A 19,169-nucleotide genomic window follows, 5' to 3' on the forward strand; every position below is an offset into this window, starting at 1 on the left:
TTTCAGGGTAGTCTTCCCCTTTATAGAAGAAATCTTTTCTCCAAGCTCTTTTGAAAATTTCAATCAACTTGAATGAATTTTAAATCTTTCACCACTGTTAGTGTTAATTTTTTTTAACTTAATTCTTAAAAAGATGCTAGTTCAATAAACAAAAAGTGGTTCACAGTACAATTTTTTTTTATATTTTTCAATTATTCTAAAGTGCCGCCACCTCCCCGCCCCCCAAAACAGCCATATGCAGCAGTGGAGTAGAAGCATATGTTTTTTGTTGCCATTATCAGCATTGATACTTGCTAATCCTATTTATTTTCGTGCAAAACAGGGATTAATCAAAGCGATCTCAAAATTTTAGAAAGTCATGTTGTATACTCTCTAAGTAAAGAAAAATCAGCAGTCTGCTTTTACATAATTCAGTGCACTCGATCAGCAACCGAAGATGTCATTCAAGTTCCCATAAGAGATGCCGTTAACAGGTTTCATTATTTTTCTTTTGCACCTGTCCTCTTTAATTCTGTGTCTTGGTTTGAATGCATGTTCCAGGACCTCATGTGCAATGAACATGGATGAAGGTACGTCATGATTTTTCTCTTTTCCATGGTATTAGCTTGCAGGATTTGTTGTTTAAAAGAAGTGGTAGGAGATGGGGCATTACTTCAAAAGTTGAGTACTTCCACATTCTTCCTTATGCTAAGATGGTGCTGACCTGGTTTCACAGGTATACTCTTAATTGCTATGGATATTGGTATTAATGTTGGTATTTATTTATCGTCTGCATTACTTGACACTTTAAGCTCGATTGTCATGGCCTTGTTTGTTTCTACTTCCTGTTGCTGTATCCAACTTCTTGGCTTTTGCTAGTTGCCAGTAATGTGAGGGCTAACTATTATTATTCTTTTTTTGACAAGAAACGAAACATTTCATTACGTAAAAAGAGACCAATTCTCTGAAGATACACAATGTGAAGGTTAATTATTATAGGATACTTATTTGATATCGAGCCTTCTGAATTATTCGTTCATTTTATATTGTTTCTTTTCTTCCACTTGATTCCGCTCCGCTCTCTGTTACTGTAAACTTGCTGGCTCGTGCTAGTTACCTGTGATGGGGTTAACTATTACTAGATATCTCCTGGATATTGAGCCTCCTGAACCATTTATTTAGGCCTAACTTAATTCATTATTATTTCTTCTTTCACTCAGCTTCATATTGGAACAGTGTTTTACCCTGTACTTCAAAATAAAAAATCAAAGCACATTCATGTTGTTGTTTTTCTTTGAATAAATTAATTAATGAAGTTACGGTCAGAACAAGTATAGCTGACGAGGAATTGAAAGGGGTTGAGTTATTTTCTTTGTTGTTGAATGTAGGTGAACTTTCCAATTTATATCAAGATGTTTTATTTCTATTTCTTGCCCATATTTTTGTACGCAACGAATATTTATTATTTGTTGTAGAAAAGAGGGTTCTTTTTTGTTTTGTTTCCCTTTTGCCTCATTTGTGCTTCTGTTGTTATAAGGCATATGAGCTAGCGAATCACAATTTTTCTTCATATTAATTTCTAAATTAAAGGTTGAAGGATTTTTCTCAATTTTTTTTTTCAGTGTTTGTGGAGTAATTTTTTTTAAAAATTAATTTAATTAATGAAAAATATACAAGGTCTCAAATATTTGGGGACTCTTGGTTAGTCAGAGGATGATGAATGCTCGAAGAAACAAAGGAGACATCTCCTAGGAAGACAACAGAGCCCACCAGTGCAACCTCTTATCAGACACGTGGTAAAGCAGCGGGAACAACATGACCTGTCCTTGATAGAACATATAACAAACTGGAAAAACTGAGAAAAACCAGAAGCAATAACAATTCTCAAGTTCTTGCTCAGCCTTTTAACCCACCACTTGGAAACCACACAATAGGATGTGAATCATACTTGCTTCCTGTGATCATATACCAAAGATAACCTGGTTCCCTGAAGAACCGCCATAACTATTTTGCTAGCATAACCTCATTCTGTAATCTCAAATTGCCCATACCCTAACCTCCAGCCTCCACCTCCCACCTCCCACCTCTCCTAATGAGACCTCCCCATTCCTTGCCATAACAAAAATACTCTATCATGCTCTTGTTTTCATATATTGAAGTACTAAGAAGCACAAATACAGATACGCAACACGGATATGGTGACACGCCATTCTTTAAAAAATATAGGACGCAATACGATAAGGACACATTTATTAAAATATATATTTTTAAAAAGATAGCTCATTTTTATACCAAAAGTATATTGTACTTTGAGTATTAGTCTCTTTTTATTAATTCAATGAATGGGGCTCGTTTCCATTTCAAAAAAAAAAAAAAAACCAAAAGAAATTCAAAAGTAAATGGGTTGATTAAAAAACTTAGTTTTATCTATTTATTTATTTATTATTTTTTTTTATAAGAAACAATTTCATTGTTGTATGAAATTACAAAAGGAGATGGGTAGAAGCTTCGGACCAAAGGAGTTACAAAAGACATCTTGGTTAGTAGTGAAACAAAACTATCATTGAGAAGGTGGAGAGGTGTCTTAATAGTTGGAGATAATTATATTTCCAAAGGAGGTAGGCTCACCTTGATCCAAGCCACGCTTAGCAACCTACCCACATACTTTGTATCTCTTTTCAAGATATCATCCACGGCGAGTGATCGGACAGAGAAACTATATAGAAAATTCCTTTGGAGGGGGCACAATGACAAAAGAGGAATACACTCTATCAATTGGTAACAAGTTCAACTTCCTATTACCGAGGGGGGCCTTGGCTTAACTGACCTGAAAAAAAAGAAACAAAGGGCTATTGGTCAAATGGATTTGGAGATACCAATTCAAGACAAATACTTTGTGGAGGTGCCTTATTGATGCTGAATATGGCTCACCTCTCCATCCCTATAGCAGATCCATCAATATTTCTAAAAGGCCCATGGAAATATATTGCTAAGATGGCCGATTCGATTCATGATAACATTGAGAACATGATTGGAAATGGCGAGAAAACATCATTTTGGAATGACTGTTGGGTTGGATCCATCCATCTCAAGACCACTTTTCCAAGGCTACATGCTTTATCTAGGAAAAAGGAGGCATCCATCGCACATTGCTGGAACTTGACCTATCAAGCGTGGGATCTAGATCTGAGACGACATCTTAACGAGGCTGAAATGGATGAATGGACTATGATATCCTCCATTCTGCTTGCCCTCGGCAACCCCTCGGATAATGACACACGGAGATGGAAATTGGAGAAATCTGGTACATTTACATTGAAATGGATGATCCATCATCTTGCTCGAAGTGGTAAAGACAGTAATGCTGCCCTATACAAGCATATTTGGAAAGGTCCCATTCCAAAGAAAGTTCAATTCTTCCTTTGGGAAGTTAGTCATGGAGGCATCAATACCACTAATATTCTTATTAAACAAGCCCCTTGGATGATTTTGGCTCCTAGTTGGTGTGTCTTATGCCACCACAGTGGGAGACTATTATGCACCTTCTGGTTTTTTGTGATTATGCCTAATCCTTTTGGAAGAAGATTCTCACATGTTTCAACTACCGTATGGTCTTTCCAAACGATCCTATCACTCTACTGAATATGCTCCTTATTGGCCACCCTTTCAAAAACAAAAAAGAGATCTTCTGGTGCTTCATCATCAAAGTCTTCTTTTGGCTCTTATGGAATGAACGAAATCATCGTACTTTTGAAGATTTCTTCACCCACTTCTTTGATTACCTATTGTATACTTCTTTCACATGGTGTGAATTCACCCAACACTTTTGTGATTACAATTTTACTTCTCTTATTTCACAATGCCATAGTATTATGTAATCTCTCACGGCTTATGTGCCCTTTTGTAATTTCATCCCATCAATGAAATTATTCATATGTTTCTCATAAAAAAAAAAAAAAAAAAAGAAAACTATCAAAACTTAGTTTTTTGTATTTCACATTCAAAATTTATTATTATTGTCATATATGTGTTCTTTTTAGTCTACTCAACAAGTATTCTATGCATGTCTAACACATTTGTTGTACTATCAAGTGTCCGATACGTATCCAACAAGTGTTAGATATGTGTCGGACACAGACACGCTAGCCAGACTAAAGTGTCTGTATTTCTTAACTAAAGTAGGGACCTTTTTTTTCTTTTAAAAAAGAATTGTCACTTTCATTGAAATAACAAAATGAGTCTGTTGCTCAAAGTACTAGATAGGAGAAAAAAATAAAAACTAGCAACAAATGAAAATTACTACATAACTAGAGCTTAATTGGAGCATCTTGATAATACTAGACTAAGAAGATATAAATGCATTCCAGTTTAAACTAATGTCTTGAATATAGCAGCAAATAATTTGGAAAAAAAAACCCTGAAGAAGCTTTGACAAGAGCAAATTGATAAAACCAAGGGAGTGACTTGTCATGAAAAATGCGTTGGTTCCTTTCCCACCAAATTTCTAAAAGAATGGCTTTAGCTCCATTAACCCACAACAATTGAGGTTGAAGTAAACAGGAAATGAAGTAAATAGGAATCCCTCTCAGCACACATTGATTTTTGGATATCTTTTTGTAGTTCCAATTCACTACATTGTTTGGATATTTTTTGTAGCATTGCTAGTAAAAGATCGATGACATTCTTAAACCTGTGAAGTTCCCACTTGAGCAATATGGTTAGAAAGGAATCTTTGGTAATAAACACGATGACTGAGAAATTGTTGGGGTTTTTCTGACAAAGAAAAAAACTTTTCATTGATGAAATGAAAAGAGGCTAATGCTCAAAGTACTTATATTCCAAAGGTAGAAAGGAAAAGAATACCAGGAGAACATTGATAGAGGAAAAATAAGCATCCCTCTTCTTTTGAAAGTAAAGCTTGTATGCTGTGCTTGGGTTTTGGAAAAAGTCTTTTGAAAGTTTGTTAAACGGAAGAAAATATTTTAATATTAGGATGGAAGGGCATTTTCCTCTTCTTGTTCTTTCTTTCTTTATTATTGTTATTTTTTAAAAAAGTTTATTTTATTTTGTTTATTTATTAATTTAAAATTATTTTTTCTGGACAAGAAACTTAAATTTTATTATCAGAAGAGATTGCAAATGGAGGGAGAGTTTATGTTGAGCGGTCCTAGCAAACTTCTGCAACTAAAAACCTACTGTCTTTACATTCTGTCTTGCTTGAGGATGAGTAGTGTGGAAAATTGATCTGTAAATTTGAAATCTTGGCTGCATCTCTCCTTTATTTCTAGCTGTTGATTTGCGGTCATTTATCCCAAGTCTGTGATTCTAGTAGTTTGCATGTGTGGTGAATGCTTTCTTTTGTAATGTAGCATTTTCTTAAGTAATGAAATATCCATGTTAGGGAGTAATCACATATTTGAGGGCAAAGGAAGTATTTTTTTTGCTACATAACGACAAGCGTTATTCTTTTTGACTTGTATACGGAAAGATGATTGCATACTAATATCTCTATCCTTTCTTTCACGTAGGGAAACTTCATTAGATAATTTGGGAGGCATAGGTGAAGAAAAGATTGATGAAAACTTGAACAGGCCTGAGAGAATTGATGTAACCAGGAAGCTTAAAATTCAAAACGATCAAAATGGTGCTAGTGCGAACCATATGTATACAGAGGCTAGCACTTGTGGTGAAGGATTGGAGAGGTTATCAGATAATACTAACTGTGTGGGTGGTTTGCATGATGCGATCTGCAGGCCCCAGAGTGCTAATGTGGATGACATAGTTCCCTCCTATACAGCGGAGAAGAAAAAGGATGTACCTAACACTAGCCAAGTTATCATTTCCTATACAAAGAAAAGAAATGCTAGGCAAGCTGACAATCACTATGAAGTGATGACCCCATGTATGATAAATGAATCAAATGCCTTGGAAAGTATTAAAGTCAAGGTATGACATTGAAGTCTCTTCACTTAGTCTTCATTTTGTATCTATATTTAGGGACATTAAGATACATATTGTCTTAATTATGTATATGCCATTAGGACTCCTGATGCTTATGGGAACATTGACTCACATTTTATTCTCTCCTATAAATTTTGGCATTTAATCATATCTACAACTTAAGAATTATTATGGGTTCATCCCTTGAAGGATCTGGACATGATAATTTTTAGAGCAGATTTTGAATAATATTTTTTTGGGTACTTTGTATGCATACTTTAATCACTCAAGATGATATTCAATGTTGGGACCTATGGGCCAAGGGACAGCTTGAGGATGGATTGACGTGGTTACTCTGCTTCAGACTCCACAAAAGTTACCATTTGTTTTTTGGTTTCATTTTTGTGATGGATTAAATCGAAGAACTTGCACATTTAAATCCCTTTTTAATAATGTAAAGAACTATGTCGCATGTAGCAAGGTAAATGATTTAAAAAGATAAAGTTTTTGAAGGAATTGTTAAATGCTTTGAAAATGATTAATTACTTCTCAACAAATATATCATACACTTGGTGTTCAAATTCTGGCATTGCCATATCTGTACTTTAATCAATTATCTGTATGATGAGCTTGTTAATCAAAGGAGAGTTTCAATCTTGCACGTGATAAAATGATAGTTATTAATGTTGTAAATAAATAATCTTTTGCTAATAACTCATACTTTTCAGATTGTATAATGTGATAGCTTTTAATGAATTAGTTTTTACTATATTTGTTTTATTTATAATTCAGCTGATGGCATAATTTACTTTCCAGGATGGGATATTAGCTACAAACCCATGTATTGCTGAATGCAGTGGCGAAAAGATTGCTTCTGGAAATCTCTCTGACAATATTTCATTTGATCAAAATAGGAATGATGATCATGCTCTCATCACCTGTCAATCGAACACAGAGCACCTTTCCAAGTTACAAGCAATTATTGTTTCGAAAGAAACCGCATTGTCACAAGCTGCGATTAAAGCTCTAATCAGAAAGAGGGATAAACTGGTACAAACATATATCTTATATTGTGATTATGCTTAGGGATTATCCTTGTCTCATGAATTTAATTTGAACCAGAAACTTTCTTTTAAAGTTTAGTGCGATGCAAATAATGAGAACACGTATTATATGATAAAGAGCTGAGAGTTTACACCATAATTGTAAAATAGAGATGGGCATAGTGATTTACATCTCAACCTTGGTAGACAAGATCGTAGGAAAATAACTAATCTTGTTCTGGTATATTTTTGTATGTATCACCTTACAGTGGCATTCAACTGTCCGTGCTTCTCTCTCTCTGTGAACAAGGGTTGCTCATAGATAGAGCCCTTTTCAATCATATTAAATAATCATTTTTTGACAGTGTAATCCATTCATTCTGTCGCAGTCTCATCAACAGCACCTCATTGAAGATGAGATCGCGCAGTGTGATAAAAACATGCAGACAATATTAAAGGGTTTGCTCTATTGTCTCATTTCCTCTTTCTGTTCCTCCTGTTTTTGTTTTGTTTCTACACTTTTGTCTATATGAAACGTTTCAAGTTCAAAAGCCTCTACAAATTTAGATAATTTCCTTCTTCAAATACTTGAAGTCCTCAGTCTCTTTTTTGCTTCGGTTTTACTTGATGAACTCCTACCCCAGCTATCTATGATTTATGGTCTTATAAGCCCGTGCTGCACCCATTATAAGGATTTTTCAGTATTGGCTAGAGACTAAGATTTGAATTATCGTCATGGTCACTATTCCAAGGATTATGCAGATCCCGAGCTTAACATTTGTACTTCTGGATTTGGTATTTGTTATTGCTTTACCGAATCGTTTAATGTGTACGTTGGAGTTAAATTTTCAATATTGTATGTATGTCGATGATTTGTGTTAAATTAGAACAAGTAATAATAGAAACTCAGATTTAAATTAAAATTACATATTGAAAGAAGTTTGAGATTGTTTTCAGTGCATCCTGGTACATGTAGCTAACACCATTGGAGATGCTTTTTAATATTTGAAGGAAATGCTTAATTTTGACATTGAGTTTTACTTTGTTCCCTGGTTTTTCTTATTTGATTCCGTAATTTTTTTCTAGATTTTATTTTGATCTATTTTCATCAGACTAGGTTAATCAATAGTTATCATAATTAGCCAAAGAAAATGTCTGAATCACATTCATATTTTGGTTGCTAAAGGTGATGAAGATGATTTGGTTATAAAGCTGGATTCGGTGATTGAATGTTGTAATGATGTATGCCTAAGAAGCACTGCGGAAGATAAATCTTATCAATACTTTGAAGAAAACTGCTCATCTCAATATGTCACAAGGAAGAGATTGTCAGAAGCGATTCTCTGTGTACAGAATCCATGTAAGGTGGGTTAGTTGAGGAAAATAATATTCAAAATTTTTAATATTCCATGGTATTTGCACGGTTGTATTTGTGTTATATTTATGCCTTAATGCTGCCCACGACATATATATATTATAAAGGGTAACTGCATTGGATAGTACTTTTAGAAATAATAATTAAGTATTTAGCAACATGTTTAAAGAATTGCAAATATAGCAAAATCTATCGGCGAAACTTTATCGCTGATAGACTCCTACCAGTGATATGGTCTATCATTGATAGACTTCGACGAAATCAAAATTTTGTTATATCTACATATTCTTTTACATTATACTATATCAGTAAATAATTTAGGCCTGATTGCTATATTTGCAACTTTCGATTATGGGAAACTCATCTTTCATTCAAAGAGATGTAAGTAAAAGAGAGGCTACAAGATCAAAGGGGCATGAAAGGAACTCTTTAAGGATTGCCAAGCTAAAATTATAGAGCACAATTACACGGAAGACATTGGTCCATTATTTCAGACAACTGGACTGGAAGAATAGAGTGATGTTACATAGCTTCGTTATAGTGCTTAGTATACTAGTTGGAAATACTTGGACTTAAAAAAAATTACACCTTCCATTGGGTGACCCTCCATCTTCTAGCTGCTTACTATTGTATCATAGAGATATAGTATAGCCAATATCACCAATATCATTGCTACCATCAACTAGTAAACCCTTGGGCTTACTATTTAAGATCTTGCTATAAAATAGTGTGGCTAAAGGAAGATCAAAAGATGAGAATGAACTACAATGGGTTGACCTAGGGGTTAAGTTGAAAACAATTAAAGGGACTTTGAGTTATGGTTTCAAAATCAATGTGGTCTGGATACTGAGCGTATAGAGAAAAAGAAAAGAAAAGAAGAGAAGAGAAGAGAAATAAAGGAATTTGTGGCTAATTAATTCATTAAAATTTTCGAGTTATCATAGGGAGCCTATCACTGAAATAAAATCTTTATTAATATGAACATTAATCAGCCCGATAACACTGTTACCCTGAAGGTGTGAAAGTTGATGTAGCTGTTTGCTACGTTTTGGTAGTAGTGAAGATTAGATATTTGTCAAGCTTAGTTCTTTGTGATGCCAAACAGTCCATGGACATTATGATATCATTTTTTAAGGGTTTTTTTTTTCTTTTTATCCCCTACTTTATTATACATATGACTATATAGTTTATGCAAGGAAAAAGCTGCCTCAATATTCTTTATGCTACTAGTCAGCACCTAATTTTCGAGGTCCTAGTTTTGTCTACTTGTTCATTATATGTTGAACTTCTTTATGATCTCTCATGTATGAAAGAGATTTTAGCTTTTCTCTTTTTCTGATGTCTACAGAGCTTCCTCTCAATATGTTTTATAACTAGAACACCTGTTGGCTGCCATCTCTTCATTTTTTTTCAAATAACAATCTTTATTGTGGATGGAACGCGTTGCTGATAAAATAAAAATTAAGAACTTAGTCTATGAGCTTAGTTATAAGTACAAATTTTATCTTTCTATTTCAGGGTGATGTTAGGCCTCCAATAGTAAAAGTGTACGAGAGGAGGGGTAAAAGGTGAAATGTATCCTGTGAAAGTTAGATAGATGAATAGGGAATGATGTAAGGGTGAGGGAGAAGAGGAATCTTTTGTGAAGTTTGTATAGGAAGAGAAGCTGGCCCTCAAGTTTTGTAAGGTGCTTGGTTCACCTTTCTTTATGAATAATAATAATATCACTATATCATTGTTCACACATACGTTCTTTATTATATACTTTCTTGTTCAACTTATCTATGATAATTGTAGAAAAACCGAACCAAACCTTAAGGTTGACTTCAACTTGGTCTCCTGCCTGTAATTGGAACACTAACTTTTGAAATCGGCTTAACAGAAACCATCTTCTAGATTCTTTAGTCTAAACTTCAATATCCATGTGGATCCGGTGGATTTTCTTTTTGTTAAGAGAGAATTTCCTTTCTAGGATAAGGTACACGTATAAATGTCAAGTTGTAATGCCTCAAAGTAACAAATCTTTATATTTTACCCAGGTTGCAGCGAATTGAGCATAAAAACTTGTAACTTGTAATGCCATTGATGAGATATGTAGTTAAGGATGCTGCTTTTTTTTTTTTGAAAAGGAAACGATTCATTATATTAATAAATAAAGATGAGCGAAAGCTCCAAGTACAATAGAGTTATACAAAGAGAAAAGCGAGAATACAAGTACTTGTGAAAGGATCATGAGATGCACCCGGACGTCTCAACTAGGTTGACACTCCCTTAGCATCCACATCATATCCAACTCTATCCCATGACTGAGAGAAAGGAGAACAAGATTACAAAAAGAGGACAAAGCCTAAAGAGACAACAAAAGTGAAAAAACTAAGGATGAAGCCAAAACAGTGGCTTGAAAATAATAAAAATATAAAAAGTTCAATATGCGTTGCTGGAATCTGGAAATCTGGAGGATTTTAGTGCCCTCCGATGGGAGGGGTTGAGATAAAGGTCGCCCAATTGAGGTTGAAGTCTGAAAGGCTGTAGGCACGGAAAGGGTCGGAGAGGAGGCACCAGGAGGAGGCTTGAAGACAGGTGGCTTCAAAGCGATCTTGGCAACTAGTGGCTTTGTTATGGAAAATTCTTTGGTTCCTTTCAAACCAAAGGTCTACCAATAAGGCTTTTATAGCATTACACCATAACAAACGGATAGATTTGTGGGAGGTGGGTCCGGCAAGGAGCTGAAACACATTACTTTTGAAATCATTGCACAAGGTCCATGGAAGATTGAAAAAACACAGCAGCTTATTCTAGCACTAACTTGAGTAGGGGCATGTAAAGAAAAGATGAAACGAGTCCTCGCTGTGATGTAGGCAGAGTGGGCATACTGTGGGGGAAAGGGAGGATGCTGGTTGCTTCTTCTGGAGGACTTCAGCTACATTTAGCTGACCGAAAAGCATAATCCAAATGAGGATGTTGACTCTTCTTGGGCTTCATTGGCTATAAGTATGGGATCCAAAATTTTCTTTCCTTCTATGAAAGCACTCTGGGATGGAGCAATGATGTCGGACATGACCCCTTTTAGTCTCTCGGCTAACACTTTAGCAATGACTTTGTAGATTAAAGAGGCTAAACTAATGGGTCTATAATCACTTACCTTGATGGCTACTTCTTTTGTATTAAGCAAATGAAATTCTTTCTTATACACGCATTGATCTTGCCATTCTTGTAGAAGTCATTAAAGGTATCTTGGAAGCTTGACTTGAGCATAGGCCAAAACTTTAGCAAAAATTCAGAAGTGAAGCCATCGGGGCCTGGGGCTTTGTTTTTGCCAAGGGATTTTATAGTTGAGAGAATTTCTGTGGCTGAAAAATTACTTTGCAGTAGAAGATTCTGATTTGAGCTTACACAAGGCCAATCTAGGTTTAAAGGAAGGTGTCTCTGCCCTGGAGTTTTTAGGTAAAGGTTGCTGTAATAGTTGAGTATTAGGTTTTCAATTTTTGCACTCGACTTTGTTGGGATCCCTTGTTCATCAACTAGCTCATTTATAAAGTTTCTCCTCTTTTTTGCTGCTAAGAATCTGTGGAAGAAGCATGTGTTCTCATCTCCCTGCTTAAGCCAGTTTAGTTTACTTTTCTGCCATAGATTAATTTCTTCCAACCTGTATAAAGCCATTAGTTCTGATTTTAAGGAGGACCAAGCTGCATAATCAGTGCTGGACAGTGGGGAATTTTCTGCAAGTGTACCCCAATTTTCTATTTCTGCCAACAACCTCTCCTCTTTCTGTTTTGACTCTTCCTTATTGCTGATATGCCACTGCTTTACTGCTGTTTTCACATCTTTTAGTTTCTGATTTAATACAAAACCAGCCCAACTATGTGCTTTGCTGTCAAACCAAGCTTTCTCTATAATTTGGATGCAATCTTTATTGAGTAGCCAACTATTGAAAAATCTGAATGGTGAAGGACCCCAACTAAAAGATCCGGCTTCTAATAAAATTGGGTAGTGGTCTGAAAAAATCCGGGCTTGTCTATTGGTTCTAGAATTTTCAAATAATTCATCCCAACCCTTTGATATGAAGAAGCGGTCTAGTAGGGAACTTGAAACAATGGTGCCTTCCCTTGACCATGTAAACTTCCCATTATTCAACCGTACTTCTATAAGTTTTGCTTGCTCAATGACCTTATTAAACTTTCTCATGCCTCTAGTGCTTCTACCCAAGGGAAATCTTTCGTGTGCCCATCTTGTGATATTAAAATCACCACCCATACACTATGCATCTTCACAATAAGCTACCAAGGATAGAAGTTCTTCCCACACAAACTTTCTTTCTTTATAATCGGTTGGCCCATATACATTAGTAACCCAACAAGTCTTTTTGCAATTAGTGTTGCACTTATTCGAGAGAGAGTAACCGCCTTTGAGGGTTTCTATTACTAAAATTAGGCTTGTGTCCCACATTGTTAACAGCCCACCCGAAGCACCAAAAGATTCAACAAATTCCCAATCAACTTCTTTAGAACTCCATAAAGATTTAATGAAAGCTTGCATCAAAATTTTCTTTCTTGGATTCTTGAATTAACACAATTGAAGGGTTAATTTTCTTTAAGAATCGTTTAAGGGCCAATCTTTTATTAATGTCTTTGAGTCCTCTAGTGTTCGATGAAACAATCTTCATCTTTTCGAGATCAAATACAATTTCAACCAAATGTTAGTCCAGTAACAAGCTGCATTCAATGACTAAGCTCAGAAGATGTGGTGGGAGGTCAGAAGGGGCTGGATTAAGGGCTGGAAGGGCAGGGTTGGAGAGAATATTCTCGGCAGCAGGTTCCTCCCCTGTTTGAAACAGGGTATTTAGGTCAGCAAGTATGGTTTCTCCCAGAATTGACTCATTTTGAACTTCTGAAGTGCTAGGCCAATCAATTTCCTCTGAACTGATGCTAAAGGGGGAGTCAGGGGGAAGTCAAGATGAATTAACTGACCTTTTCTTAAGAGACTGTTTTTGGAAAAGTCTCTTGGGGTTGGGGGAGGCTGAGCTGAGGGTGAGTCCGAGGCTTTTGGGATGCTCCCTCAAATGCTTTCTTCTGATAAAGTGTTTGGGAAAGGTTTTAAAGAGGCAGGAGGGGTGGCGAACTCTGGTTGGCCTTTTCTGGTTTGTTTTGCTAGGTTTAAGGGCAGGTTTTATGTTTAGGGGAGGGATAGGCGGCTTGGGGAAAGCAGAAACAGTGGAGGAAGGTGCTTTGCTAGGGCAGGGGAGAACAGGGTAAGGCAGGGGCCGGCTGTTTGGTGGAGAGGGGGGGGCGCGGGGAGGACGGCTGGTCTGGAAAAACAGGGGAGGGCAGAGGAGAGTAGTTGAGACAGAGAGCAAGGGAAAAGGAGAACTGATGAGGGGCTTTGGTTTCGGGCTTGGCTATGGCTTGCTCGGTCGAGGAAGAGGCTGGGTGAAGCACTTCATTACAGGGGATGCAAAGTTTTGCTTTCTTTTTTCTTTTTGGCCATGGTGGCTTTTCAACTTCTTTCTCTTTCATCTTAATGGCAGCAGAATAATTAACTTCTATTTGTGGGACACGAGGGGTCTTTTCTGCAACATTAAATAAGTCAGGGGGCTTTTCAAATTCCTTAGATGTATTTTCAAAAAGTTGCGGCTGCAAGGGTTTCTCAATTGCCTGAGATATGAGGCAATCTTTTTCAAAAGGCTGTAAAAGTGGGGACTTTTCAGCTTCCATAATTAATTGAGTATCTTTGGTAGCCTTAATAAAATAGCAAACTGGCTGTTGAACAGCCCTTATTTCTCCCGCACTGATGGATGAGGTCTGAGGCTTTTCAACTTCCTTTATTACTCCCGGATTGAAGGAGGAATTTAGAGGCTTTTGGATTGCTTTCAACTTTTCTGATTTTACATTTGGGCTTCGCGAGAACTTAGGTTTAGAATTATTTGCCAATAGGAAGGACCAATTGGATAAATCAATTTCTTCAACTTGGGATGAGGCATCTTCATCCTTTAAAGCATCATGGACCCAAATTTGATCAATTGGATTGGAAAATTCTTTAAGCAAGACTTTAGTGGGTAGTTTTAAAGGCTCTGATGACAGCAAGTAATATCACCAAAATGTAAGTAGAAACTTCCACGAATTTCATCCTTAACTTCAATGGTGGCTGGCATAAAACCACATAAATTCCTCTTGACTTGAATTTTTACTTCTAGACAATTGATAAGATTAAGAGTTTCTGAAGCAATAGCAATTAATCCACCAAAATAAGCCCCAATTGCTTCAAAAGTTTTCCTACACCAATAATCTAAGGGTAGGTTTTTGATTGTGATCCAGCCCCCATAACCTTGCATTACTGAGGGCCTTCCATGACTGTTTGGATTCCATTTTTCCAGATGAAGATGAAAAGGGCCGACCTTAGTCCATTTACCCTTAATTGGTAATTTTTCGTTGATATTACCTTGCCTTAGTTTGATGAGTGCTTTGTTTGCAAACAGAGGATTAATGATGACATTGGTGCCTAAACACTTGCTTAATTCTACCGCAATCTCCTTCCAACCGTATGATGCCATTAGTCTTGAGATAATCCAAAGGTTACTAAAATTCTCAGACAAGACCTCGTCATTCTTCTTCAACCAAACAGCAGGGGTGCTCTGTTTCTTCATAGGTGGAGGAGAGGAAGGTGGGAGGGCAGATTTCACACAGGGGGGTGGAGCAGGGTTGTTATGGCCGGTGGTTGGACAAAGCTTAGTAGAGGGAAAGGATGAAGAAGTACTGACCTGGAGAGCAGGGGATTTTTTGAAGTGTTGGATGCAACGATCGATCATCTCCTTGAAGTCTTGCCAGCCTGCCTTTTCGTTGCCAAACGGGATGTTGTGGATATTCCTTCTTCCTCCTGTGATTGGCCAAACAGCAAATTCAACAAACCAATTCTCCTTTGCACGAAATTTGGCAAGCCTCATGAAGTTTTGATCAACTTTTTCCTTTAGAAGGAAAAACTCAAAGGTGGAACTATACAAAAGCCTTCGAAAACTCTCAAGAAGCCAAGTAGCTGAGGTTAGGGAGAGAAGAATGGACTGTCCTTTTTTTATGTCTTTTAAAAGGAAGTTGGATCCTTCTTGTTCCAATAGGAAGGGGTGATCAAGGATACGGCCAGAGAGTGAAACCATGGCTGAAAAACAGGGCAGAAACAGAGTAAGGGAGGGATGAAAGAGTCCGAAGGAAGGTTGGAGGGAGATGGGTGAGGGGGATGGTCAGACGGAGGGAGGATTAGGGAGGGCATGGTGAGGTCCGGTGAGGTGGTCGGTAGGGGGGGTATGGAGAGATGGAGGAAAGGAGGAGAGAGGGGAGAACATTTTCCCCTCCCACTAAAGCCTCTTGAGTATGCTGCTAAGATGGTATTTGTTATGTATGGCAAACTTAGGCTAATAAAATGTGCATTGTGTTGATCTCTCTGATGTGTTAACAGTAACTGTAATCTGTATCTTGTATTTCAAGTTTATTGAGACCGGTTATCAATTTGAACTTACTAATAATGCACAAGAAACATAAAAAATTCTGAAAAGCATGTAGCATTCCGAAACAGTTTAAACTGCCGTTGGGATGTACATTTGATGTTAAATATTCTATACACGCTTTTAAGAGTGAAGAAATGGTTGTCTGCTATAAATTTTATTTCATTGTGTCCACATTTGTTTACATTTTTAGTTGTAAATGTAATGATGCTCTGTTGACTTTGCAGGAACTGGATGGTATATGTCATAAGAATTATTGGATATTGCCAGTTTACGGAGTTTCGTCAATAGATGGTAAGATATTTGTAGACTCAGTCAATTATTACTTCTTTTCTTCTTCTTCCTTTTTACCTTCTTGCATCTCGAAATATTCTACAAATACAAATGATTTACTCAGGAAAAAGTACAGTGGATTGCAAATTAGATGGTGCCTCACTCGCTCTCCTATCTTTTCTGGTTTTGCCTTTTGAGGGTTGTATGTTTTTTCTACATGTGGATGGCTGATCATGCATGGTTCTGGTGTTCTTGCAATTTGAAATAATTTATTATGGCATAGTGGTGCTGAAGTGTATTGTGTGTTTTGAAGGTGGATTCCAAGCTAATGTATTTGTAAAAGGGATGGATTTTGAGTATTCAAGCTGTGGCGAGCTGTGTTCCGACCCTCGTGAAGCGAGGGAATCAGCTGCAATGAAGATGTTAGGTCAACTATGGAGGATGGCCAGTGTGGGCAAGTAGTTGGAGCCTTTGATGAAGGACGTTCTAGTAATGTATCTGTTTTTGGGCTCTCCATAGAGAGTGCAGGGAGAAAGAGAAGCTTATGCTCTTAAGATTGTGTAGTCTGATGTAGTTTTTTGTACAAGGAACCTAACAAAACCAAAAAAAAAAAAAGATTTTGGAGACCAATCAAGTCAACTATTTAAAGTTGTGTTATTTTTTTTTCTCTTTGCACTCTTTAGGATCATTCCATTCTAATTTGTGATTACTATTTCATTTTTAATTCTGTTCTTAAAAAATTATGTATGCATATTTTTGCTTACAGTTTCTAATTTGATCTATTTTCTTCATAACATATAAGCACATTTCAAGATCTTGGCCAAATTTTGAAAAAGGCAGGTTTGATTTGGACATGGCATTTTTCCTTTAGATTAAATGCTAATTGTTTTTCCTTAGACTTTGTGGTATAGTAATACCAAATTTAACACTTACAAGTAAATCATAATTCTGAAAACCATTTTTGAAATATAAACTAAAGTCAGCTTCCTCTACCCTTATATATATATATATATATATATACATATTTCATCATCTTTCTTTGGATGCAAGATCACATGGAGTTGGAAATGGAACTCCATACATTCCCAATTTCCATTCAAATAATATGGGCAGTTTAAATAACAGTTCCAAACTTGAGAAAAACCAAAATCAAGAAAGACTGGTTTATGGATTGGTATTATTCAGAACACCAACTCCAAAAGCATATCACCTTTCAATGTTTCTATAAAATAAATTTTGGCAAGAAATTTAAGGTCGGTTTGATAATTCAGATTTTGTTTTATGTTTTCAGATTCACCGAATTTAGTGAATATGCATTTGATTGGTAGTCTAGATTTTATTTTCAAATTTTTTTTTCAAAATTGTATTCAGATTTTGTGATCCAAATTCTTAATAATGCAAAATATGAAAAATCTTTTTACGTTTTTAAAGTATCCGATTTTGAATTTAAAGTTTAAAATGTAAAGTTATATTAAAAAGGATAAAAACAATAATAAATACAGTATTTGATGTTATAAACTCAATTATTTTATTAAATTAAGTTGGAATTTGATTTGGGTGGAAGAAAAAAAAATACAATGTAAATTTAATTAATAAAGGATTTTGGACATTTGAATTTAAGTTAGTTCGGATTGTAGGTTGCAACTCGCCTGATTTTTTTAAACTTGTTTGATTGAAAGATTTTGGGAGATTTATTAAGGAAAAAGGAAAAGGAGAATATATATATATATATATATATATATATATATATATATATATTTTGGGAGTTGGGTTTAAAGGAATAATGTTTATATATTTAGTTAGGCTCCATTGAGCGAAAGCAGATCGTTCCAAATCCCATTATGAAAGAACAAGGACATTTACAATCAAACAACAAAGTTATGCATCAACGAGTAATTTACAGCATGCTTCGAGGAATAAACAGAAAAGGATCGAGTAAGACAAACCTTTGAAGAACTTTTCTTTTAGTATACCATCGATCAATCAGCCAAGCGTCCAAGCAAACTCAATCAAGCGCACGAACGCAACGAAAAAACCCAACAAACTCAAACACAACCGAGTAGAACTTGATCCTCGACCCTTGAACAAGAAACTCGACACCACCACTCGGTTACCTTGGTATTCTCGGTGTGAGAATCCAGAAGGTGCGGGTTTTATATGGATTTGGTAGAGGGAAGAAGGAATTGAATGATCGCATAAATGATCGAGTGAGTGGGAGAAGGGAGAAGTCTAACATTTAGACTGGGTACTCGATCGTTGAGTAGCGAGGAGCTATCGTCTAGCAAACTCGATACTTGATCGTTTATTCTCTCAAAACTATTGTATAGCTTTTTTCTTTTTGCAATTGGAATGCGTTGGTTTTGAAAAATGAAAACCATTTTCATTTTTATCCATAACTGAATATAACTTACCACTCATTCGACTATAGGAGAAAACTGAAATCAATTATCTCATAATTGATTTAATTATAAATAAATATAATAACTAATTTATCATATTATATTTATAACCTATAGTTTTAATACCACATCATATGCAACATATAAACTATAGTTATTTTTCTCCTTTATTCCATTTAATATAAATCATATTTATATTATTTCCTCCAATTAATGTATCTAATACATCAAATCAATTATATCACATATAATTGAATTAATTTAATTATAACATATATAATCAAATTCCCTCTTGTTAATTTGAACACTTCAAATTAACCCAAAAACTGATTCTCAATATGAATCCATTGAGCTACCAAGGGGACCTTATGGACCTGTAGCTTGAAGCTCCAACGGTACGTGAATAACTGACTAAAATCTTTAATCACGATATCCACCATCCGTTAACTGTCGAGCATTCCACTAAAGGCCGACAACTGCACTCTTTGTACTACAAATATATTTATGTGTCCATTGGATATAACCAATCAACAGTACGATGACCCTTCACAAATCACTTGTAAGTATAGCTGGGCCAATTTACTGTTTTGTCCCTATAGTTACATCTAACTCCTTAAGTACCACTGATTTCTTTAATGAACAATACGTTATAGTCCCACTATGAGTAAACT

The 19,169-nt window shown here is 35.8% G+C and overlaps 1 protein-coding gene across 12 annotated transcripts in view; it reads left to right on the plus strand.

The window, feature by feature from the left end:
- Nucleotides 1-16,890, plus strand: part of LOC120075512 (uncharacterized) — a 33,852-nt gene extending 16,962 nt beyond the window's left edge. For 6 of the 12 annotated variants that reach the window (XM_039028970.2, XM_039028966.2, XM_039028967.2 and 3 more), the window contains exons 4-11: nucleotides 323-473; nucleotides 605-715; nucleotides 5,508-5,925; nucleotides 6,736-6,969; nucleotides 7,328-7,421; nucleotides 8,149-8,327; nucleotides 16,054-16,120; nucleotides 16,413-16,890. In XM_039028970.2, the coding sequence (XP_038884898.1) occupies nucleotides 323-473; nucleotides 605-715; nucleotides 5,508-5,925; nucleotides 6,736-6,969; nucleotides 7,328-7,421; nucleotides 8,149-8,327; nucleotides 16,054-16,120; nucleotides 16,413-16,561 (1,403 nt within the window). In that variant the 3' untranslated portion in view covers nucleotides 16,562-16,890. The remainder of the gene's footprint in view (nucleotides 1-322; nucleotides 474-604; nucleotides 716-5,507; nucleotides 5,926-6,735; nucleotides 6,970-7,327; nucleotides 7,422-8,148; nucleotides 8,328-16,053; nucleotides 16,121-16,412) is intronic. The other 6 variants (XM_039028968.2, XM_090313080.1, XM_090313076.1 and 3 more) reach the window with 3 other exon arrangements.
- The last annotated feature ends 2,279 nt before the right edge of the window (nucleotides 16,891-19,169 follow it).

This window comes from Benincasa hispida, chromosome 4, assembly GCF_027475165.1.
Source record: "Benincasa hispida cultivar pf3 chromosome 4, pf3_genome.v1.1, whole genome shotgun sequence".
NCBI lineage: Eukaryota > Viridiplantae > Streptophyta > Magnoliopsida > Cucurbitales > Cucurbitaceae > Benincasa > Benincasa hispida.